We start from the raw sequence: 26,387 nt of genomic DNA, 5'->3' as shown, positions 1-26,387 counted from the left end.
CACCGGTTGTTAATCAAACTGGAATAATTCATTTTCGACTCACGAATTATTATTTTTTTTTCTTGAAATATATATATATATATATATATATATATATATATATATATATATATATATATATATATATATTGTCACAATTATGGATGGGTGATATTTTAATACAGATTTCGGATTTATTACTATATATTCAATTGTACTCTAAACAGAAACCTTCTTTTCTAACGCACCCCGTGTCATATCACAAAATCTACTGTTGATTTGATATGTCGAATCTTTCAGCTTGTGTGGTAATATAACTTCTCAAATGCACTTGTGATGTTAGGCTGTGTAAGGTGTTAACGCACGCACGCGCGCGCACACATACACACACACACACGCACAAAGTTCCTTTATATAATAGTAGATAAAAAGATAGATTCCTAACTTGATTACGTCCTATTGGATTTTGACTATCACACTGTACACCTCTTCCCAAAGAGAGTGCAACCTTGGTGTTGGTTGGGAAGTTTGCGTGTCTCAGTAACCCCAAGAGCTAAGCCGACGGGAGATTCGTCTTCTGGTAGGACCACCCATGTCAGACAGGTCAACGGGTAGAGGCCAGACTAAGAGCACTCCACCTACCTTTTAAGAAGGTTGGGCGTGGGGCTAGCACCTTCACCCCGAAAAAAAGAACTCCTTGCTACAAAAGCATCCACAAAAACTCGAGAGGATCCGGTTCTGGGAGAGAAAGGTCTTGAACCTGCAGAAAGTATGACATGCTGGAGTCAAACCTAAAGGACGTTTCAATGCTGAAAACCTTTTTAGAAGAGGCCGATCAAAGAACACCTGGAGAAGAGACCTGGAGGCAGACGCTAAGAGGACCGGCTACTTCTGGGAGTAGCTGGAGCGAATTGTCCAGGACTGTGGACGCTAGTGGGCTGTTGTGGATGACCTATGTTCCTCCAGAGGCTCAAGGCTATGATGATGATGATGATGATGATGATGATGATGATGATGATGATGATGATGATGGTTGTACACCTGTTATGTTAAAGATACAGTATAGTTACATATTGTGGATTAGTGTCCAATAGTTTTATGATCATTTCTATTTCTACTTATATATAAAAAGCACGCTGTGTGTGTGTACGTGAGTTTGTTCCCTATGGACTCCAAAAACAGCTGGATCGATTTTAATGTAATTTCACACAAATATACTTTATGTCTAGAAGTGTTCTTAAATAGGTTTTGTATAGGAATGCCTCTAATAAGTATCGAAAATCTTTAATCAGTAATCGAAAAATTCGATTAAAGACAAAACTGTCCGATTTTAAACAAAGTTAACACCTTATAAAGCCTAAAATCACAAGTGCATTTAAAAGTTTTATCATCGCACAAGCAGAAGAGCTCAACGTATAAAATCAACAGTAGATTGAAATGAATGTTTCTGTTTAGGACACAATTGAACCTTGATACTTAACTTTCACATTTTAAACTTTAAGTGAAGCCATTATATGAAAATATTTTTATAAAATCAAGAGTAGGTTCTTTGATAAGACAGGGGCACGTGCGAGATGAATGTTTCTGTTTAGAGCACAATTGAACCATGATACTTGACTTACCTCTTAAACTTTAATGCAAGCCATTATATATGAAAGATAATTTTATAAAAATCAAGAGTAGGTTCTCTACAGTGCAATGTAGACTACAATGTACTATAAACTAAGTCACTGCAGGAAGGTATATGAAGTTTACTCCCGGTACACCGCAGTGGATCTCTAGCTAGAGCAAGCAATCCATCAATCTGATTAAAAAATCGACAATTTCACTGATTTCGATGACAATAAAAGTATGTGTGAAACATTTGTTAATCCTCATTCAATTCCGGGTAACTTCGGCTTTCCCTGCTAGTATAATAGTAGTTAGTGTATTGTAGCATAGGCGATGATTTTCTAAGTGACCTAATGCTTTGATTTGTCTGACAAAATATATGAAGATAATAACCTTGTATAATAAAGTGATTGCATAAATGATCACATTTTCAAAACTGGATTTTATTTGCCCGTAAAACCTGATTCATTAACATTGTTTAAAAGTGTGTGTGCTTGTGGACAGATATTATCTCATAAAACCCTTGAGTTTTATTTTTATACATATTTTATACGCACTGTGAATAACCATTGAGACCTTTTTCGACATTTACTGCATTTTGATCCGCAAATTCAATTTATGGATTTACACTTTTTCTCACTTCTGCCTTGTGTCACATTTTGTGTGGTTTTATTATTTAAATAAATACAAGCTCACGTTTTACGTTCATGAGTTCATTTCTCATTTGGGGCTCATTACTGTCATGATAATTCATTGTTACGCCGATTCTTTTTGTTTTTCTTTTTCCTTTTTGTGTACAGATTAAATCTCAGAATAATAGATTTTGTTTATAACATTTCCATGTATTTTTATGCTTAAAAAATCATTTTCATTCAAGCATATTTTTGAATTACTGAAATCAGTGTTTGTTTTAAATTATTCGCCATACTGACACAAAATAACAAACATCTTTTATGCCAAGCCTTCATTTTGCCATATGAGAAACAGCAGTCATTAAAGTTGTTTATACATATTAGAGGTAGGTGAAAATATAAGCGAGAGAGAGAGAGAGAGAGAGAGAGAGAGAGAGAGAGAGGCTTCTATCATTTTCATTCTCTCTCGCTATACATTATTTAAGCTCTCATTCTTATTTTATACGGTACGTATAAAATTTTTAATTGGTATGTATAACGTTTTTATACGGTATGTATAAAGTTTTTATACAGTATGTATAAAATATTATAAGCTCATAACTTAAGTTGTCGCAACTCTATTTTCTCACTGTACCATACTAACACATATTTTTTAATTGCTTTAAAGTATTCAGGGGATTTGATCTGTTGGAAACAGCAGCAGCAGTGAATTGTGTTTTTACGTATTGACTCTTGTTTGGACAAAACCTCGAATCAGCAGTTTCTTTTAGCCAATCATAACAGCAAGAATATCCGCCACGGAAATTTCACACGTAATATAAAAACTCAAACACACAGCTTTTTATTTTTTTCCTTTTTATTTTACAGTCGACGCAAGTAAGAACGAGGCTAAAAATACTAACAGATGCAACTAGAGATACTCATGAACTACTGTATGCACAACACCAGCATATACGTACTCACTGAAATCACGTACATATTAGTTCACACACAGATTTTCTCACTGATAAATCAGAGACAAACTAATATACACACATCTACAATGTTTATTGAATTTAGACACAAAAAGCTCACGCAACAACAATCGAACTACTTAGCTTTTTCTTACAGGCTAAACAACTTTTTCATCTTGAATGTTTTTTTTTTGACAACCTGAACCATTACCATTGATGATTCGGCACTCCTCACAAAAGCAGAGGTTTGATTTTTTATAACTTAGCTCGTGTGACAGAAATCACCATGATTTCATTCTTTATTACATAGTTGCATTTCAAATCTCACCAGAGCGTCGTATCATCAGCAGCAGAAGGGTACGTCTTTTCATTCAGCGGCCTATTCCCTTGGCCTTAATGTCCAATGAGACGCTGTCTCCATTGTCCCTGCCAACTATATCTGCTCAATGAATCCTTAGCAGACATTACAGAGCCATTTCACCATTACAACCACAACAGTCAACAGAAGTAGATCCAACTGTCATCATCATCATCGCCATTATTATCATTGTTAACGTTACCGTCATACAGTAACTACAGTAGTCCATTTCGTATCAACAAGCTAACACTAGCCTGATCTTTACCACCACCACCACCACCACCACCACCACCACCACCACCACCACCACCATCATCATCATCATCATCATCATCATCATCATCATCATCATCATCATCATCAATATCTACAGTCTGTTCTCCTGTCAGGCAAAGATCTGTATGAAAAATTAACAGTGGAAACACTTCGACCAGGATAAGCATCATCACAACAGCCATGCATCAGCATCGTCACCCAATTGTGACTTCGGCCAAGAAAGCCACCACCACCACCACCATCATCATCATCATCATCATCATCATCATCATCATCATCATCATCATCATCATCATTTGGTGGCGATTTTTCTGTTAACTTGACTCGCTGAATTGTGAATTTTTATTCTGAAGCTCGTATATTTATTTCTTCTAAATAAATGTCACCTTTTTATTTTATTGCACAAACGAGTTTTTTCTTCTTTTTTTCATTGTTCTTACCTTCATCTCACGTGTTTTATTTCTTTTATTTTTATTTCTTATTAGTAGAGGTCGAGGTACACCCAACATTGTTTACTTCGTACTCCCACCTCCCCTAGCTACATCAACTCTCTACTTTTGGTTTTCATAACACATTGTCAAAAAAAAAAAAAATGAATGTTGTTTTTGTGCTTATCATTTTTTCTTTTGAGAGTACTTTTCCATCTATCGTCATTTTTATTTTTTATTAAGATAAAGCACCATTAAATATTTTTTCAAACACGTTACAAAAAGCAAACTAAATAAGGTTTGAGGTATCAACAGTCTTGAAAATATCTCTTTTGGTCTAGATACAGGTAATTTTCTATTTATTTGCATATTATTTATCGAATCCCGTTCTCTTTTTTTTACCCTAGCAATACATGTTAGTTATCGATTGTGACGGGAAAATAAACATTTGAAGATATAGTTAATAGCTACGTCTGTGATTTTCATCTTCCTTTATGTATCATGCTTTGCTTCGTATATCCCTCATACGTTTGTTTTTGATAGAATTTCTCTGTAAAAATAAAAAGATATACAAGGGGCGTTCAATAAGTAATACCTCTGAACCATTCTCATAGCAGTAGAGCAACGAAACCTAGCAAAATTATTAGACTTTCTCTACGTACAAACCACCCAGAGATACGTCTTTCTTCCATCGTTTAATGCAACTCTGAGAACAGTTTTTGTAGAGCATCCCAGGTTGCTTTTCAAACCAGGACATGACTTTGGTAATCAAGGCTGCATCATGTGGGGAAACTGGCGACATGTGCGTTGTGGATTGGAGAATAGTTTTGCAGGAGGAGGATAACTTTGCTGATTTTGTTTCGCCCCATGATTTTGTTAGCTTCTCTTAATTTACTCAAAAGTGAAGCACCATCAGCTCCTGTAATTGTGGTACTCTTTGCCGGGAAATCTATCATCACTTCTTTGTCCTAGTCTAAGAAAACTGTGAGCATGACCTTGTCAACAGAAGACTGCACCCTTGCCTTCTTTGGAGATGATGAGTTCAAGTGCTTCCACTGCATTGGTTTTATCTTTCTTCCCATTACCATGTGATATCCACAATAACACCAACATAAAAAAATGTCGACCGTCTGTTTGAAAAAACAAAAACAAAACAAAACAAAAAAAAACAAGAAAATAAATAATTAAAACATGAAAAAAATAGAATATCAAATATTCCAATACTTCATCAGTTATTATAGTCATTATGGGATGAGCTAAAAGTTTAATTTAGGATTATGACAACAATACGTCCAAAATGTAATATGAAATAATTGAATCATACTAATGTATAATATAATAATATGCATTGTTTCTGCTTTTAATATGTACAGGTATAAATAGCTATTTATTTGCATGTAACACTAAGATATCTATAAATATAAAGTTAGATACATGTATATGTTATATATTTTTAAGTACAGAATTCGCTAAACTAATAAACCGATCATTATGAATTTTGTAACACAGCTATTAAGCATAAGAAATTAAATGTGGCTTATATTTTGTTTAATTTAGTTTTAAGCAAATGGGTAAAAAGGGGACGGGAGCTCTTAGTGAAAATTCAGATACCTCCGAATGTTGTAAAAATTTAGCAATAAGTATTAGACATCGATTAATAAATATTAAAAAAAATTCAGTTTCTTTGGAATATTTAAAAGTTTTTTAGGAGACATAATATTGACAGAAATTTCCATTTCGAATACTTTTTAATTATTAGACATCAATTAAGCATTTTTCTTTTAATTACAAAATTTCAATTTCTTCTTAAGGTTCCTCAAACTCAAGCCTTAAATGTTAAACATTTTCTAGAAACAAAAATCATCTACAGGATGGTACGATAAAAATGTCGCCGTAAAGACAATGATATTACAGTTTTTAAAGCTTTTATTGAAAAAAATCAATTCAGGTAACTTGATCATGTAGTGGAGCTGACATCTATTTAATGTAGCCACCTTCAGTCTTAATCACCACCTGGATACGGGTCCGGAACTGGGAGAATACCTTTTCCACAAGTGCGGATGGCAGCGATCAGGCTAGCTTTGGTGTTATGGGTGGTCATGTTGGTGATGTTCTCGACGTATAACCAAACGAAGTAGTCCAGTGAGTGCAGGTCGGGGGAGAAGGGTGGCAAGTGAGAGAAGGTTACAATATCGTAGCACTTTTCTGAAGCCAGGCCTGGTCTCTTTGGATTTGTGGGCCGGCACAGAGTCCTGCTGCCATACTCAGGGTCTGCCAGCGACCACCTAATTGTACCAGGGGTCAACACACTCTTCAGCACATCTAGGTACACTTTAGTGTTGCATTTCAAGCCGACTTCAAAGATGTAAGCTGGCATGATGTAGACTTACTTCAATCCACACCAAATACCACAATCGTGGCCGGAAACTTTATTATCACCCTGAACACGTCCTTGTTATTCGTGACAATCCAGCGATGCATTTTGAGGGTGCTGACAATGGTCCTATTGTCATAACTTGGATCAGTAGAAAGCATAAGTTGTAGAGCGGCGCATCTCCGATCTCGCTCGTTGAACATTGTGTCACTTTCAGACATAATCTAAGGCTCCTATCGGTCTTGGGATTTGTACACAACTAGCCAACTAGTAGATGATCTGCAACAAAAAGAAAACCGCTTTTAATCAAATGGAAATGGAATCATGTCGTCTATTCTTTAGCGACAATTTTATCGTTCCACCCTGTAGTAGATTTTGATAAAAATTGGAATAAGGATCTTAGACGCAAGGTTTAGTATTATGATATCTTGATTTTAATCTAGGTAAGAGAACATAAAAGTAGTGTAGAAAACTGTTAATTTTACTTGACCTGGGTATTCTTCTAGTCCAGTATATATTCAAGCGAACGTAAGAACAAGCAACAGCTGACCGAAGTATCAGTATTATTTGTAATATAAGCAAGACAACAACTGCTTTAACAAGTAAATCATAAAAGTTGAGGATTAGGGTTAGGGTTAGGGTTAGGGTAAGGTTGGAAATCGAAATTTGTAGATGGAACGTGAGTTTGGTTTTGTTTTTCAATATTTACAGAAAAGACGCGTTTCTGTGTAAGTAAAATAAATTATCTATTTGACGATGCATGAGTAATTTGTAGATGCAAAATACGTTCATATAGTAATGTGTATATATCTATTAGGCAAGCGATATTGTAGAAAACGCTAACAACAGAAAAGAAATAATATTGTTTCAAACAAGTTAACTGTTTTTTTTTTTTCAAAATGATTTTCATTATAAGAGTTGTAAGTTGAGAAACAATAAAAATATGTATCATTTTGTATAGCAAGGTCACACTTATAGATAATTACATGATATATATATATATATATATATATACATATATATATATGTGTGTGTGTGTGTGTGTATGCGTGTGCGTATGCGCGCGCGTCTGTGTGTGTGTGTGTTTCAAATTTATGATTAGGGCTCCAGTTCGTGGCCATTCCGTGAGGATTTAATCTGGATTCTTGAAGAGTAAAGACGTTGTCGACACCAGTTTTAGTCCTCATTGGTAGATATAGAAAAATCGGTTTCAGTAATAGGCTTAAGAGTAGCAAGGTCTTTCGGTGTGTAGCTTGAAAACTGAGTGTAAGCTGCACTGTAAATGAAAAATAAAAATAGAATATTAGATGTTAGTTTTAAAAAGCAGAGAAGACTAAAGGCGGTGACTATAGCTATGTGTATGTAAGTAAAATATATCAGTTCATACATAACTATGTGTCGCTGTTAATTGTAATTAAACAACACAGTCACGAATTTTACGTAGACTATTTTGTTTTGTTGTTTTTTTTTTTTTTTTTTACATTTCTACAGAGTGTTTGAATGGAAAAGTTTAAAGGTCAATGGTCAGAGAGTGACATTAGACAACGTGATTTCCGAGTGAAGACCCCCTCTCTCTTTCTTACCTGATGAGATTTCAACGGAAATGATTGGTTTTACTTCTGTTCCCAATGGGGACAATGTGATCGAATGCAGTAGGACGAGCTATCTGTTTCTCTATCGGCCTTTCTTTCTCTCCAGTTTGCTCTCCCATATATAGTGGAAAATAACCTGTCTCTGTAACTATTCTATGTTAAATACCACAACAACTGGCTTGGATTTTCTACTTACACAGACGCAGCTGGTAGCACAACACATAGCTTCTCTATAACTCATTCCCTATCACAGATGGTTACGTTTCCAACCCGTTTCCCTGACCAGCAAGAACAGCATGCATCACTTTTAGATCTGTTTCTGACCACAGTTCCTGATGATTGTGTTACGAACGCCCGCAGCCCACTTGGGAATGCTGATCATGTAGTGATAATATTTGGAATCGCCCTAAACTCTAGAGCCAAAATAGAAGACCCAGTGCTCAAAACAACGAGATATTATAAAAAGGCTAACTCATCAGAGACACTCCATGGCGAAATATCTTTCCACTTCCTGCTGAACAGTGTGCAAAGGAGACCACTGAATGGTTCAAAACAGCAATTGAAGCAAATGTTCCCATACGGAAATTTTATAGCAAGCCCCACTCTCCCCAATGGTTTACTTCCACATGTGCAGCTGCAATCGCGCAAAGACAGCACGCGTACTGCAGATTTAACCGACATAAATCCAGTTCAAACAGAAGTATATAGAAGCCAGAAGTAACTGTAAGAAAGAAATAGTGACAGCTAAGAGAGAATTTACTGAAACCACCGAAAAACGCATCGAAGCACAGAAATTAGGAACCCATGATTTCTGGAAAATCTGCAACAGTGTAGTAAATAATGGGCAATCAACAATTCCCCCACTAACCAACAATCATGAAGTTGTTTGCTCAGAAACCGAGAAGGCTAACATGCTTGCCAGTCGGTTTGCTTTCAACTCCACACTGGACCCTACTAACCACCCTCTCCCGGACTTTCCTTTGCGGACAGACGCCACACTAGACGATCTGAAAATTACCCCTTCTCAGGTGCATGCTATCATAAAAACTCTTGACACTTCAAAAGCATGTGGACTTGATCTCATCCCGGGTGTGCTATTAAAAAAGTAGTCCGCTGAAGTAGCTCCAATCCTCTCCAAACTTTACAACAAATGCCTTAATGAATCTTGCATTTCTGCCTGCTGGAAAACTGCTTCTGTGGTACCAGTTTTCAAGAATTCTGGCGAAAGAACTGACCCAGTAAATTACCGCCCCATTAGCCTCCTCACACTTTTTGCCAAAATATTTGAGTCCATAATTAACCAAGCTCTAGTCCATCACCTTACAGATGCTAAATTTCTGACCGACCAACAATATGGATTTAGGCAAGCCGGTTCCACAGCAGACATTCTAACTGTAATCTCCGAGCGTATATACTCTTCACTTGACAAAGCAGGGGAGGGTAGAGTGGTAGTTCTATATATATATCAAAGGCTTTTGACAGGGTATGGCATGAAGGTCTTCTCAAGAAAATCAGATCATACGGTATCACTGAAAGAATACTTAACATAATTAAATCCTTCTTAGATAAGAGAAAAATCCAGGTTGTCCTCGATGTTTGTACAACTAAACAATATGATATAAATGCGGGAGTGCCTCAGGAGTCTATCATTGGACCTCTATTATTCCTAATATTCATAAATGACCTCCCTGACAAAATTGTCTGTGAGATGGGTATATATGCTGACGACACCACACTCTATAACAGACACGACAGGAAAACAAATGAAAACATATCTAAAGAAATGGCAGAAACACTAGAGGATGACCTCCAATCTGTAGTGGAATGGGGACAAAAATGGATGGTCACATTCAATGCTGCCAAGACTAAACTTGTTTCCTTCAATGACTACAAGAACCTTCTCTATCACCAATAGCAATGGCCAAAGACTCTTTATCTGAAAACACATCTTTTAAATTCCTCAGCCTAACATTCACAGGAAACATAAGTTGGAACAATTACATCGAGAGCATTGCCAGGACTGCTGCGAAAAAGGTAGGTTCTCTCTACCGTGCTAGAAAGCTACTAATGCCTGAAAGTATCCTGTACCTCTATAAGGCCACAGTTCGCCCATGTATGGAGTATTGTTGTCATATTTGGGCTGGTGCATCTGCTACTAGTCTCTAACTCCTAGACAAGGTTCAAAAGAGAGTCGCCAACCTAATAGGTCCTGAACTGTCATCCAAGCTTCAGCGACGAAATGTGGCATCCCTCTGTCTGTTCTACAAGTACTTTAACGGTGAATATTCCAACGAACTGTAAGCACTTGTACCCCCTCTACGTAAATACCCCGACAAACCCAAAAAGCAGTAAAATCCCACCCCTTCACAGTAGAGATCCCTAGATGTAAGAGAGCCTTCTACTCCAGTAGTTTCTTCCCCAGAACCGCTAGACTTTGGAATTCCCTTCCAGGTTCCTGCTTCCCCAACTGTACTGATATGCAGAAGTTCAAGTGTAACGTGAACCGACATCTTGTTGCCCAACTCCCCACCTAGTACCCCTGTAGTCTGTGTCCCTAATAGTAGCCCCCTACATCACAGTGGCAATCTGCCTTGTTTGGAGTGAAAATGTAAAAAAAAAAAAATTGAAATAAATATTAACCTAGTTGAAAACTGATTATTGGTGTATGTGTGGTTTGTGTTATCTACTGATCAACAACTTGGATTCACAACGACGACACATGTGTATAAAACGCCCAGATTGTGTGTGTGTGTGTGAGAGAGAGAGAGAGAGAGGGAGAGAGAGCGAAAGAAAGAGAATAGTATAAAATAAGAGCTAAGCTTTAAACTACACAGAGTGTGAAGGAATTTATGCATGCACGGTAGGTTAAGATATAACACAGAGATAGTGTGATTACACATACATACATACATACATACATACATACATACATTTATATATAAAAATAAATAAATATGTATTTATACAGAGACAGAAAGAGAGAGATAGACAGAAAGAGAGGGGGAGAGATCTTATTAGAGTTCTACCATTCATTCTCTGTTGCTGTTTGTTGTTGACTTCTCGCTATTACTTTATACGGTATGTATCACTCTTACTTCCATCACTTTTACTGCTAATGAACAGCAGGAGGTAATAAAGAAAGGAAATAATAAAACATTTTAATAGTTCATTATAACCAAAAGGGAATATAACAAGAATTAGTAGTATTTACCCTTTAGAGAAAAAGAAAGAAAGAAAGAGAGAGAGAGAGAGAGAGAGAAGGAGAGAAAAAGAGACGAGAGGAGGAGGAGGAGGAAGAGAGCACCAGATTTATTCTGCTAATGCTTTAAGAGTTCATTTTATAAATCCTTCCCTATTTGCTTCTAACAGTATATTTTAAAAAAAAAGAAGACAAAAACTATCATCTGCTAACCACTATCCGGCATCCTAACATTTCCATCTTTCGCTTAAACAATTCTCATGCCTGTCAAATTTAACCTTTGAACCATTGACATTTATTTTATATTCTATATCTATTCCAGACCACTTAATCTATAACAGAGTTATTATTAAATATACAGTCACTATCTTGCATACGGATAAAAATTTTAAACACTAAGTACAGGGATGGGCGATATGTTATTGCAAAAAAAAATATGTGGGTAGATTGCGTGATATTAAAATCCATATGAAAAAAATAAATACAAATAAGAATAAGATAAATAGATGGAAATTGATACTTGATTGAAATGTAGGTCGACCAGAATAAAAAACATTATTAGAATGTCACACACACACACACACACACACACACACACACACACACACACACACACACACACACACACACACACATCCTCTCTCTCCCTCCTCTCTCTTTCTTTCTCTTTCTCTCTCTCACACACAGATTCACCGGATGTATAAACAAATTGAATCATCCAAAAATATTAGAGCTATTGCTAATGTACCATTCAAATATGGCGCCGCAATGATATCTACTTTTGCCCTCTGAGTAAATTGCTGCGTTTATTTTCTTAGATTTAACGGCGTAAGTTTGCATTTCCTTTCTTTCTCTCTCTCTCTCTCGCTATCTCTTCCTCTCTCTGTCTCCCTCTCTCTCTCACTGTATTGATTCTTCCCAAATTTCTCTCTTTTTCTCGCTCGTTTACATTTCTTTTTATGCCGAAGAAAAAAAAACATTTCACAGCAATGCTGAAGAAAAACAATAAACATTTATTTCTTCTCTCTCTCTCTCTCTCTCGCTCGCTCGCTTTGTACATTTGTTCCGGTAATGAATTATATTTTTTAAAACATAGTTACGTTTTTTTTAATGTACTTTATTTAAACATATTTTATTCAAACCTGCGCAATATATTACGATCGTCGCCGATTCGTTGCAGAGTCAAAACACATATCTCCATATATTCAGAAATTCTCCTCTGGACCAAAGTACCATAGGTTTGCAACAACAGATGCCACATACAAATTTATTATGCCTAGACTATTAGCCGCTATCTTATGTAATTTTAGAACGACATTCTAGACACATTTAGTCGTTGTAATAAAATCCTACTTTTCCCCCTAGGAGTAATATCATCACATTCGCAACCATCTTTAGAGGAAGTAGTTCCTGTTTTTCCCTCTAAAAATCAAATCCTTATACTCCTCAGTCAACAACGGGAGGAAATATACACATTCTAGAGATATTGTGCTTGCACCTTTCATAACTGGATCATAAACTCATAGACATAACATAATCTTTCCCTTTTCCGATTCAGAAATAATAAAGACTCTCCAGACTAATTCCGCTCATTTTGATTGGCTGAGCTCTAACCATCCCTATATTCCAGATTAACGATATTCGCATGCTAAACGAACGCTAATGTACCATTCAAATATGGCGTCACAATGATACCTACTTTTGTCCTTTGAGTAAATTGCTGCGTTCATTTTCTTAGATTTAACGGCGTAAGTTTGCATTTCCTCTCTATCTTCCCCTCTCTATATTTATTCTTTCCCAAATCTATCTCTCCCTCGCTCTCTCTGCCTCTGTCTCGCTCTCTCTCTCTGTCTCGCTCTCTGTCTCGCTCGCTTTTTTTACATTTTTTTATGCCGAAGAAAAACAAATTACACGGCAATGCTGAAGAAAAACAATAAAATATTTATTTCCCCCCCTCTCTCTCTCGCTTTGTACAGTTGTTTCAGTAATTAATTATATTTTTTCAAATATAATTACGTTTTTTTTAATGTACTTCATTTAAATATATTTTATTCAAACCTGCGCAATATATTACAATCGTCGCCGATTTAAAAATAAATGTTTTGGAAATATCATCTACTGGATTCGTACTTATGTTGTTTGAATTCAATGTTTATTAACATATGTGAAATATTCACATTTTAAAACTTAAACGATTTTTATAGTTAACTATATTCTATGTTTACTTTTTTCACCCATCTTGTAATAAAGATATATAAAAATACATCAACATTTTTATCGATTGACTTTTTATTTTTTAATCGCATATCTTTTGAAATATTTAAGTTTATATGTTATATATTTTGTCAAACTGTTTAGATATTTCAAAATATATTTATTTACAGAAATACGAAAAGCAAACAATGAAGATGTCACATGTTTTACAATTTGAGCAGTTTCAAAAAGGTGAATGTGCAACAGAAAATAGTTTAACAGTTTTAAATTGTGAATATATGTTAAAAACATCAAATTCAAACAACATAACTACGAATCCAGTAGATGATATTGCCAAAACATTTATTTTTAAATCGGCGACGATGGTAATATATTGCGCATGTTTAAATAAAGTATATTTAAATAAAGTATATTTAAATAAAGTACATAAAAACGTAACTATATTTGAAAAAAAAAACAAAAACAGAAAAAACAACAAAAAACAAAACGAACTATGTTTGAAAAATATATCAACAAAAAAAATATCTTAATATTTTCCCTAAATATATAAGCAAGCAGTTTTAAAGAATAGCGGAAGTATTGTATCCATTTTGTGCTTCCATACCTCAATTGACAAACCTGCCAGCGTGTTTGAAAGTTATGGTCTGGTTTTATGCACAATTACCGATTTATTTTCACCGATTACCTACGCTACCGTTTTAATTTAAATTTTATTACATAGGGAAATAATTATTTGTTAATTACTTGTGCTTTCACCAATTTTGAATTCTGTGGAGTATTTTATTTAATTATCTTTTTTTCGGACTGATTCTCGAGATTGCGAACACGTTAACTTTTATTGGGGGAGGGGGGATTTGTACATTAAGTCCATCTCCACAATTTTCTTTAGAATGACGACTTTTATAGGTTTTCGACTATGCTAATTAAAAAATATCATTCAAATTTTGGGGAGATAAGTACCTATAGAGATATAAAGACTTGTATTATACACTGTAATTCACTGGCTGCCAGGTCTGTACGCACGCACGATAAACAAATCTACTTCTCTCCTACCGACACTGCCACCCTTAACTTTTTTGCGGGTGGTTATGTTGACGACGATTATCACGGTTAATTCTGTCCCCATGCACCAGATAATGTTCCTTTCCTAATTCCTCCTGTACAGGCCAGTCCTTGCTGGTGTATGCTGACGACCAATTTTTGGAAGATTTCAGAGTTTTATGACTTTAAATCGATCTCTTTTCAACATAATCAACCAGAACTATCGGACCTGAACACTTATTGTCATTAAAATAATCATTTCCAATCAAAACATGGTAGTTTACATCCACAAACTTCTAAAATGGCCACACATGCGTACACGTGAACAAAACGTAAAAAAAAACCCCGATATGTAGCCATATTGGCCAAAACTAATGTAATTTTTTCATTCAGCGCATCAGATTCGTCCTACATCAGCTGACAAAACACAAACAAAAGTGGGGCAGGTTATCTAAATGTTCCATAAGAATCTGATACAAGCCCCAAGTGAAAGATTGTTTCAGCAATCTGCTCCACTATAATTTTTTTTTGTTGACCAGTATTATTAAAAACTTCCAATAACATTACAAAAACAAATGACATGCAACTCACTCTTCTGGATTTGGCACGAAGTCTTCACAGTTCGATACGAGTTGGCTTTCATTGATTTCAGCTGCAAAAAAAGCAACAAATTAGTAAAATGATCTTAATGGAACGAATCAATTGTCCTAAAAACACATTTAAATTGTTCTATGTATATTTTACGAAGATGCTAAAAAGTGGAAAACTGAGTTTCATGAATTACACCATTTACAAACGTTTTCAGAAAAAGGAAACATTTTAATATAAAACTAATCCTAACTCTATCCCACCAGTTCTTTGTTAATGGTTATTTTCACAAATATTTATTCAATTTATTACGAATGTGATTTTATTCTGTTTGCTGTATTTACTGGCATGTCAACCCCATGGGGTCATTTAATGACAATATATGTTTATCTTTATTCATATAAAATTAGATATGTGTCGATGTTTAATTATTTCTATGTATAAGATTCACTCTTAAACTAATTAACCTATGTTTATGAATGTTAGAAATCAATCAATAGGCGTGACTGTGAATATGTTACATAGCGGAGTATCAAAACGGAGATATGTAATATAGAGGTGTTTTGAAACGGCACCAGACGGTTATATCCTGTATTCCGGTGGGGTGCGTATATATTCTGTACATATATACACGTGTATGTAACAAGTGTCTTATTGAACGTGTGTCTGCTCTTACATGTATTTGCGTGTTATTGCCAAGTTTTCAAAATGTCACAGAACAACTTATCTGGTGCATGTTCACAAATAACGACAAATAAGGAACGGAATAAACATCTTTGTCTTTTGCCGGACAAAGGAAGGACATACCTTCACCAAAAGGGACGAATACCATTCTATAGGGTTAGAACATTTGGCCAATTGGAGAACACACTTGGCCCATCTTGATCTTGTTTTAGGCGGAAACTACCAGGAACCACAGACTTCCGTTTGTTTTTACCAACCTTTATTCCAGAATGTTGTTCCCATCTTCGAAAAGGTTGAACACTGATAGAGTCCTATCTTAACCTTGATTATCGATCTTGCCTCTGCTGGGTGCCTTACCTGTGAGAGGCTCAACTAACCAGATAACTTTCAAGGGTGTCTCTAAACTTGTTGCGTCATGTATCTATGTAACCGAAATTCCTTGCCTGATCTTTTAGTCACGCATCTTTGATTATTCGAACTAAACATCCCAATCCGATATTATTAAACATCCTTCTAAACATGTTATTGTTTTACATATTTCTGGCTTAATTATTTATACATTAAATTCCAGTCCCATTTTAAAACATTCTACCGTTATCAAAACACTTTGTTATTTCCATAACATTGTCACCAGTTCAAATGTCGGCTAGTCACTTCTCTCCCAGGGATATCCGATGTTGATTGGGTAGTAATATAATAAATAATGTGGGCTATACTTAGTTTAATTTATTTTTATTCAAACTGGAAAAGAGGGTGAGGAAATCTCTTGTGAAAATTTAGATAACTCCGATTTTTTGTGCAATTTTAACAATAGGTATTAGACATCAATTCATAAATATTTAATATTTCAGAGGTATTTAAAGGAGTTTTATGAGGCATAATATGAACAGAACTTGTAAATTTGAAATGTTTTAATGTACAAATAAGAATTTCAAAATTAAAATATTTCAGATTTGCATTAAATTTGATTACATAGTCATTAGCCTCAATCAAGTAAGATCCTCTGTTTTCAATTTCATCTTAAAACTCTTTAACTTAAACCTTAAATTTTAAACATTTTCTTTACTCAAAATCATGCAACGGATTTTTATAAAAATGTGAATAAGCATTGTAAACATGAGGCTTAGTCGCATTATATTTTAATTTTAACCTCCGCAGGGAACATAACTCAGATGCAGAACTTTTCAGGAAATTAATTTTACCTGTTTTGGGGCGTGTGTTCTTCCAGTTTCGTATAAGATTTGTTTAGAAGTGATTTTTGTTACGGATAACACAGTCTTTCCAAATGGTTACCATTTAGCACTGGTCAGGCCCATTAAATATTTTAGTTATATATTTATTGATTGTGCCTCTTTCGGGTTAATATTACCTATTATTAGATCAATAATGTCATGTCAACTTTTAATGGAAGCACACACACACACACACACACACACACACACACACACACACACACACACACACACAGAACATGCATTGGCAGAGTTGTTTTAAGCTATCTTAGCTAGAGACGGTCTCTATTTATCGATAGTTGATTTTATAAAATTATTTTTATAAATGACTTGAATTAAAGTTTAAAATTCAAAATCAAGCATCATGATTCAATTTTCTCTAACCAGAAACATTAATTTCGAACCAACCTTTGTTTTATCAAAGAATCTACTGTTGCTTTTATATGCATGGCTCTTCTGTTTTTGCAGTAATAGAACTTCTCAAATACACGTATGATGTTAGGCTATATAAAGGTGTTAACTTTAGTCCAAATCGCACTGCTTTTTTCTTTACTCGGATTTTCATTATTATTATTATTATTATTATTATTATTATTATTATTATTATTATTATTATTATTATTATTATCGCTTTTCGACACGTATCGGACGCATTCCAATATAAACCTATATAAGAACACTCCCAGGTACGTCAAGTTCAAACCTAGGACCACAAGAACCCCGTCTGTTCGCTAACGCGTTGGGTATTGAATTAACTTACTAAGTGTATTTCTAACTATCTCGTTACGTCATTAACTCCACTTGATCAAAGACACAAATCGGATGATCCACCTTCGTCACGTATTTTTGTTTATGTTAGTTATGAAAACTAACATCCCTTTTCACCAAGTTTACAATTTTTAGGAACTATTTTAACATAACTAATTTTATCTATGAATACCTTTAGCCTTGATAACATTTTTTCCGTTTCTATTTTTACAAATATTTTAGGATTTTAATGCTTTTAGGGCACAACCCAATAAAATAAATAATTCAATACAAGCTTCTGAAATGACGAACACAACAACTTCATAAAAGGTAACACAGAAAAGGTTTATTAAGGAGAATGTGATATGTTCCTGGTCAAAAGCTGGACTCCAGCCACCTGATGCTATCGCGGTAGTTATTCCAGTGGAATCGTCGATACTGTTAGAAATAACACCAAGGTAGAGAGAGAGAGAGAGAGAGAGAGAGAGAGAGAGAGAGAGAGAGAGAGAGAGAGAGAGAAGAAAAGAGGTCCGTTCCGTTTGGTGTCTCTCTCAGCAAGGAAGAGTTCTTATTCCTCAAACCGGATGCTGGCCGAATTCCTTAGGGGATAGGAAGGATCAATGCGCCGTACCCCTAGTGATTAGTCTGTATGTGGCCAAATAGCACAGGGGAGAGGCATTGATTCGTTAAAAGAAAAAAGTTCCATTTGTTTCTGCTGGCCTTTTGGTCAAAATCAAAGTGTAGTATCTGTTCTTCAGATGCTGCACTTCATTTTCTTGTTCTCCTTCGGTGGAGGAGAAATCTTTCACGACTGAGACAATTTTTATTTTTGTACCTTTTCTCCACGTTAAAAAACGACCCTGGTGTCTAACTCTGTCCCGTGGGGAGGCATAGTAAATAGGTACAATATCAATAACAATCACAATAATAATCGTCCAGCTTACTTAGCGTTGTCCGAACCAACTACGCAAAATTGTCTCCATAAGTTTCTGCAACTTGGCAAATGAATTATAAAAAGAAATGTAAGTTTATAGAAGGCAATGCTTCAAGCAAACTACTTTAACTTATTAAATGAATCATATATAAAAAACTATATCTTATTCAACCAATCAGGGTCTTCATATCTCTTTAGGCGCCAAACATACAAGTCGAGGATACGTCTTCGTTAATCAATCCAACAATGTGTCGACCATTTTGACGCCGGTTACTTGCTCTGTCGAGCTGAGGTATGATTCTGTGTAGTTCTTAAAGGTCGATTCTCACAGGATTTTCTTTTGAGAGGGGGTTGATTTATTGCTAATCGCTTAAGGTGCCTCTATTTAATATCTTATATCAATGGGGTTGCTCAGATATCTTATAGACCAGAATGCATCGCCTCTTGTGTACTGGGTTTTCAATCCCCACTTACTGACCTTGTGTCATATCTTTCCACGGTGGGAAGGAGGTAAATATCATATCATGGTATTTATGTCAGAGGTAAGGATCCGGTTTAAAAATATTCAATACCCGACTCTGAAAATTTTTTATCTTGAGTTGAATTCCTGTAAAAAATATTTTCTGATCATGTTCAACTGAAAATAATCTGACGACTTCTGTAAAAATTGCCAATTCCAACTCCAACCACCCACCTTTACTCAGAAAAATGCCATGAAAGATATTCACTGGGAAAATCCCGCCGTCGATATAATAGTTAAAAAGATATGAAAATATCAACTATTTTATTTAAGAATTTTACGAGTTACTCGAAATAAACGTGACCCATTGAGTCACTCTCTGAGCTCGGATGATATTGTATGAATCAGGAAAAATGAGTTTGCAAAGTCAGTAAAATTTTACAAAAATAATAAAAATACAAAATTCAAAATTAGTTTGCTTCTGCTCGCTACATCTCCTTCCCTTTTTCCCCCTTTTCTTTCTCTCGCCTTTTCTCTTTTCTTCAGCTAAAGGTTAAATAGCATCAATATATGTGGTGATATTCCTTACTATTCATAATAGACTATTTCAATTTTCTATTTTAGTTAGAATTATTATCATTAATTTTTAATAAACAAAGAGCGAAAGAAAGAAAGAAAGAGAGAGAGAGAGAGAGAGAGGAGAGAAAGAAAAGAGTGCGTGCATATGCTTATCAGAAGCGAGAGTAATAAACACTGTATAAGATAAAAGCATGGGGTCAAACAACCTACAATGACAGAGGGTGAAAATAATATATAGAAATTTAGTAAGAGATTGATAACGTAGTAAAATGTAAATTACACCTGATTAGAGCAATTAAAACAGATTTTTTTTTTTATTTCAAACATAATTCAATACCTCCAAAACTGAGTAATATTTTAACATATATTTTATGTGATCAAAGTCTATGAGAAAAAAAACCGACTTAAGGAAACAAAGTTTGACAAATTAAAAAAAAAAAAAAACTCCGAGTCTGAGCTCCATTCTCTGGTCCCCCCTCGCCAATCTTTCTCAAAAAACACCCGACTAGCTGAAACCACTGTCAATAATTTTCCCCACTCCCTATCTGTGCCTAAATCAAAACGTAGATACCATGAACAAAGCTTCTTTCTTAGAACTGCACGCCTGTGGAACTCTGTTCCGCTTGCCTGTTTCCCTCCCGACTTCAACCTGGATGTCTTCAAGTCCAACACAAATAAATTCCTGCCCCCCTAAGTAATGACACCTTACCAATTCTCCAATACTATTGCTACACTATCCCTTTGATTACTGTACACACAATAACCCTTATCCCCGAGTGGCCATTGGGCCTTGATAAGTGGTGAACTCCATGTAAAAAAAAAAAAAAAATGATATTACGAGGTGCATACCAAAAATAAAGCTTCCTATATTTTTATTTCGCACGCATGGGCCACATAAGATTGCAAATTGCATTGTTATGATGGCTGAACTCATGTATTCATGATCTGAAAGTTTCATCTCTCTGTTGCAGATATTGACGATGTAAGATCTAAGGAAGCGACTTCTGTCATAGACGTGCGTCAAAAGTAGGGATGTGTCATTGAATTTATGACAAAAGTGCATTGATAATGGCGGTGACAATGTAGAAAATTAAATTCTGTGGTAGAAAAGGTCACTCGTTTTAATGGTATAACTCTTGTCTTTGTAGCTCTTCAACTTTTTGAGTTAAAAAATTAGGAGGCTTTACTTTTGGAACGACCCTCGTAGATAGTGAAAAAAAAAGAAGAAAGACTTACAGGTTGGATGTGTTGCAAGACCCTAAAAAACAAAACAAAAGAAAGAACAGCCATTTAAAAATTCAAAATACCTTAAAGAATTAAACTGGTACTCGGTAGAGTGTACATCTTTGCCAACTTCTACAAATCATGTTTAATTCAGTAAGCTTTTATTAAAATCGAACTCATAACAACGCAACCATAATTTAAAGTGTTTGTATTTATCACAAATAATAAATACTGAAAACGAAATGGGTCTTTACTTTTGTTTTAATTCGTTAAATATTGAGTTTCCACATTATCTTTCTTTTTTTTACTTAAAAAATGTTTTGATTAACTAAGAAAGGAAAGAAAAAAAAAAAGCTGAAATAATATGAAATTCCTGGGAAACTGCAATTCTGTTTCAAGAAATTCGTTCTGGGTAGGCTTATTGCTACCCCAACCCAAGTGAAGGCCTGTTAACTGAAAAATGCTTGCAGGCAATGTAGGTAAGATTTGTCGAACTGTTACTGTCGATACCATATGACAGCATTAAAAAAAAAAGAGCATTAAAACATGTTAAAAAAGAAAAAAAAGACACACAATTCATTTAATACTGAAACTGAACTTTATTCAATATAAAATATAAATATTATCTATGTAAAATTACTTAATTTTAAAGCAATATACAATCTAATACTGATAAAACTGAATTATGAATTTAGGGAACAAACAATTAAAGCAACATAAACCACAAACAATTCTTGGCTTTCGGGACAAGATCACAGTGAAGTAATATCTGTTCTGATGCTACAATTCACCTTTTCTGTCCTCTGTCGGTGGAGGAGAAATCCTTCATGACTGAGACAATTTTTATTTTTGTTCACATCCAGAGTGCCCCTTATTTTTTTTATATTAATATAAAAAGAATTTACTTATTTACTGTTGTTTATAAAAGGGTAAAATCGATTTTTCTACCTCGCCGGGTTTTGTCTGGTAGACTTTTTCAAATATCACAAGGGGGAGGGACGTATGAGAAAATGTCAACTTTGAATTAAATGAGGTATAAATCAATTTGTGAATTTTTTACATGAAAATGTGAAATAATGTTTGGCGTCAATTCTTTGATTCTGTTTGTATTACTTACACTTAAACTTAGTAATTCATGTGGCGCTTTAGGCAGTCAAAGGAATCTACCGTTTTCAGCCTGAAGGTAGATCCACCTCCCCACCACATATCTATATACAGATTGTAAAACAATATTAATTAAGATTGAGGTGGATATAGAAAGCTGTAGAATCGAGACTACCAATAAAAAATGATTTTGACCTTTGGGTAGTTCCACTGTAAAAGACTGAAAATTTTCCAAATGTAGGTGTATTTTTAAAATATTTTTCTAAAGACATTTAACTTGTGTTTTATGAGTTAAAAAATTTTCCCAATTATTTTTCATATTAAAAACTTATATTTTAATGAATCATTTCGTTTTTACTATATACGAACTTCTTCTTCTTCTTCTTCTTCTTCTTCTTCTTCTTCTTCTTCTTCTTATCATCATCATCATCATCATCATCATCATCATCATTATTATTATTATTATTATTTTGTTGTTGTTGTTTTTGTTGTTGTTTTTATTGTTGTTGTAAATTAACACCCTCAGATAATCACCCCTCCAAACTAAAACGAGATTCAACCCTTTTAGGCGATTACGTATTAACATCCTGAAAAACTTAGTGAGAACAAAAACAAACAAAAAAAGTAAATTGTTTAAGAATTTAGGATCTGTTTACATATTAATTTAATGTGAAATGAGTTTAATTTCCGAAACGTTGTAGCATTTTAGAGCAGTTAGCCAAAATGCATTACTTTTCTTTAAGAGATAAATTCTGTGCGTTTTTAGAGGAAGTTACGACCTTGCCAGTCGGATTTAGGGTTAGTGCTAAAAATTTCACACATCCCTTCAAAGTTAGAATATTATTGAAATTATGACCATTTTAAATTAACATTATATACGAAATTTAACTGCCTGTCTAAATTCTAAAATTATTGTTGTTTTTTCTTTCCGCAAAGTTTTTCAAGGCGTTAACATGTAATAACCTAGAACAAAAGGAAAATCTCATTTTTATCTGAGGGTGTTAATCTAAAAATTTAATATTATTAGTAATAGTTGTATTTCTGTTATCTGTATATGTTTCTTTTTTGCATTAAAATAAATAAATCTACTACATATTTGTCATATTCACATTCAATGCTGCCAAGACTAAACTGGTTTACTTCAATAATTACAAGAAACCTTCTCTGCCACCAATAGCAATGGCCAGTGACTCCCTATCTGAGAGTCCATCTTTCAAACTGCTTGGCCTAACGTTCACAGGAAACCTGAGTTGGAACAATTACATTGAAAACATTGCCAGGGCCGCTGCGAAGAAGGTAGGCTCTCTCTACCGTGCTAGAAAACTACTGACATCTGAAAGTATCCTGTACCTCTATAAGGCCACCATTCGCCCATGTATGGAGTATTACTGTCACATTTGGGCTGGTGCATCTGCTGTTAGTCTCTCGCTCCTAGACAAGGCTCAAAAGAGAATCGCCAATCTGATAGGCCCTGAACTGGCATATAAGCTTCAGCTTCTGTCTGTGTTAAGTGTCCGAGGGAGTGGCAATCGTCTGGCAAGACGTTGCAATCATATATATATATATATATATATATATATATATATATATATACGTGTGTGCGTATTTATATATATATATATATATATATATATATATATATATATATATATAGATATAATTTAATTTAAATACCAAAAAACAAGAAATGGGCAGGTGAAATTAAAATTTCCTTAAGGCCTTATCGTCTGACCCTCTAAGAGGAAACGTCAGAATGATAAATTAAAAACTAAGAAAACGAATGAGGGAAGAGGGGAATTTTGGTTTCAGTTGGAAGAACAGTGAAAAAAAAAAAAAAAATTCTCACTGTTCAGGTGGTTTTAAATCAATGAATATCTCCAACTGATGTTTCAGAATCTTTTGTCTACACAGGCTAGGTCGAGAGTTGTTAATAACTAACGCCTCAATGATATTGAGATGATAGTTCGACCTAGCACTGTATAAAACAGAAAACCACCCATCGGAATATTGATCGGCACACCTATTTATACTCAACAGGTGATTGCCAATGGCGGACTCATGAGCTTGGGAGTGCCCGGATGTTCTCGAAACCTGGTGTAGTCGAATATCCCGAGGGATATGTTGGGATATTCTCATTTCTAATCTTTGGGGTGTTTTGCCAACGTAGTCAGCTCCACACTGACAAACGAATTTATAAACAACAGAGTTCTTTTGAATGGTTGGCAAAACATCTTTACGAAAAGAAGAGAAAAAGGTTCGAGTTGTGTAAACTACTCTAAGCATAGTAGCTGGAAAACAACGTTGAGTAGCAGAAGAAATCCTTTTAACAATATGAAGGCCATCAGGACCCAACCATGGTAATTTTAGATAAATGGGACAACGTGATGGACCAATATGTTTACCACTATTAAATGTAGTAATTTTACGTTCAATAGTAGATTTTATTATATTAATGGGATATCCATTATTAAGAAAAATATTTATGATTTCACCAAGTTCCGTATCAAGACGGTTTGGTGAACAAATCATAAGTGCACGATGCATAAGAGCGCTAATGAGGTTTATTTTTCTAGACTGAGGGGCAAAAGAAAACCAATTAAGATAGAGCCCTGTAAATGTAGGTTTTCTATAAACAGAGGTCTCAAACGTAGTACCAACTTTAGAAGTAAGGCAGATGAATCTTTTAGTTTTTCTAAGAAAAACTAAAAGATTCATCTGCCTTACTTTTAATGCTAGGTTTATTTTTGGTGTCTTTTCAATTCAATATAAATCCTCCTAAATTTGCTGATGAGGAGACCGTGCTTACCAAAAAAACTATGTATAATTGTCCTACGTGACTTCATGTATACCACAAATAAAAAGCACGGATTTCCGAAACGATCGTACAGATAATTGACTTTGTTGTTGTTCCTTCTTATGAAACTGATTTTTAATTTAATTAAAATTTGATTTTTAAATTAAAAATTTTTTTTTTAATTTTTAAATTATAAATCACATTACTTAATATTGAATTAGCTCTAGGACATTTAACTATCGAGCTTATTATATATCTAAATTACAACGAGCATTTCCTGTATTTTAATTAAACTAGTAATTTCACTATTACATTAAAATACACTTAGCTCTTTAGACTATTATTCTAATCTCCTTTAAATTATATATATATATATATATATATATATATATATATATATATATATATATATATATATATATATATAGCATGAGAATCTATGTTATTTTAGTCAAAATTTGAAATATTTTCAAATTTAAACCAGCTACAGTCAAATATGTTCACTGCCCTGTGGGTGCATTGGAGAAGGTAAAGGCTAAGGGTGTAAACCCTGACAAAAATCTGGTTTGGAGTCCCGATAAGCAGATTGTGAAGCATTGCAACACCTTTCCAGCAACCCTTGCCGCTGCACTATTCCGACTCTTTTGGCTTTCCTTTCCGTTGGACTTTATCTGCAACGCCGAGAGGGGGATCCTGTTAACTAGGCAAACCTAGATCTCCTTATCACCCGTTCAGGTCTGCATTTGAAGAGGCAACTCGAGCTTCTAGAAGACGCTGCAGTGCACCAGACTAGATGCAAAACACCATTGTCTCTCTTGAGACAGAAGGTTGCCATCACTACCGGAAGTGAAGACTGCTATTCGGAAGTTGGAAAAGATCAGAAATAGAATTAATAGACTTAAAACTTCTATTATATATATATATATATATATATATATGCATGTATGCATGTATGTATGTGCGAGCCTACGTGTGTGTGTGTGTGTGCGTGTGTGTGTGCGTGTGTGTGTGTGTGTGTGTGTGTTACAGATACGAATAATACATGCACGAAAAGTATAACAAATTATCAGTATCCAAAACACAGAATAACAATAAACAAAATGTTTTAGAATCTTTCATATTTTCTATTTTATTAAACAAAAATTTTTCGGTTGATCCCATTTTGTGATTAAACATTCACGTAATATTATAGTCGATAAATATCATTATGATGCGGCACTATGAAATAGGATCATAAGATAGCGTAAGTTAATAAAATCATACTTAGCGTCACACGTACGAAACATGTGACAGTCTCTTTTCAAGTTTTTGATTTCAAGATCGTTGTATGGCGATTACTTATACTTCAGTTTATTTTATAATATTTGCATGCGCAAAACTATTT

The 26,387-nt window shown here is 34.6% G+C and overlaps 1 protein-coding gene across 1 annotated transcript in view; it reads right to left on the bottom strand.

Annotated features, from left to right (window-relative positions):
* Positions 1-5,501: 5,501 nt before the first annotated feature.
* The window catches only part of LOC145294248 (uncharacterized), a 65,456-nt gene continuing 44,570 nt past the window's right edge, over positions 5,502-26,387 (bottom strand). Inside the window, exons 2-4 of the mRNA XM_080141349.1 lie at positions 21,118-21,139; positions 15,249-15,309; positions 5,502-7,887 (exon numbers count right to left, since the gene is read on the bottom strand). Coding sequence (XP_079997475.1) covers positions 7,788-7,887; positions 15,249-15,309; positions 21,118-21,139 — 183 coding nt within the window. The 3' untranslated portion in view covers positions 5,502-7,787. The remainder of the gene's footprint in view (positions 7,888-15,248; positions 15,310-21,117; positions 21,140-26,387) is intronic.

This window comes from Euprymna scolopes, chromosome 15 (genome assembly GCF_053919585.1).
Source record: "Euprymna scolopes isolate OS-2025 chromosome 15, ASM5391958v1, whole genome shotgun sequence".
In the NCBI taxonomy this organism is placed as follows: domain Eukaryota; kingdom Metazoa; phylum Mollusca; class Cephalopoda; order Sepiida; family Sepiolidae; genus Euprymna; species Euprymna scolopes.
Note: the sequence above shows the minus strand (reverse complement) of the source record. Positions and strands in the feature narration are given on the sequence as shown.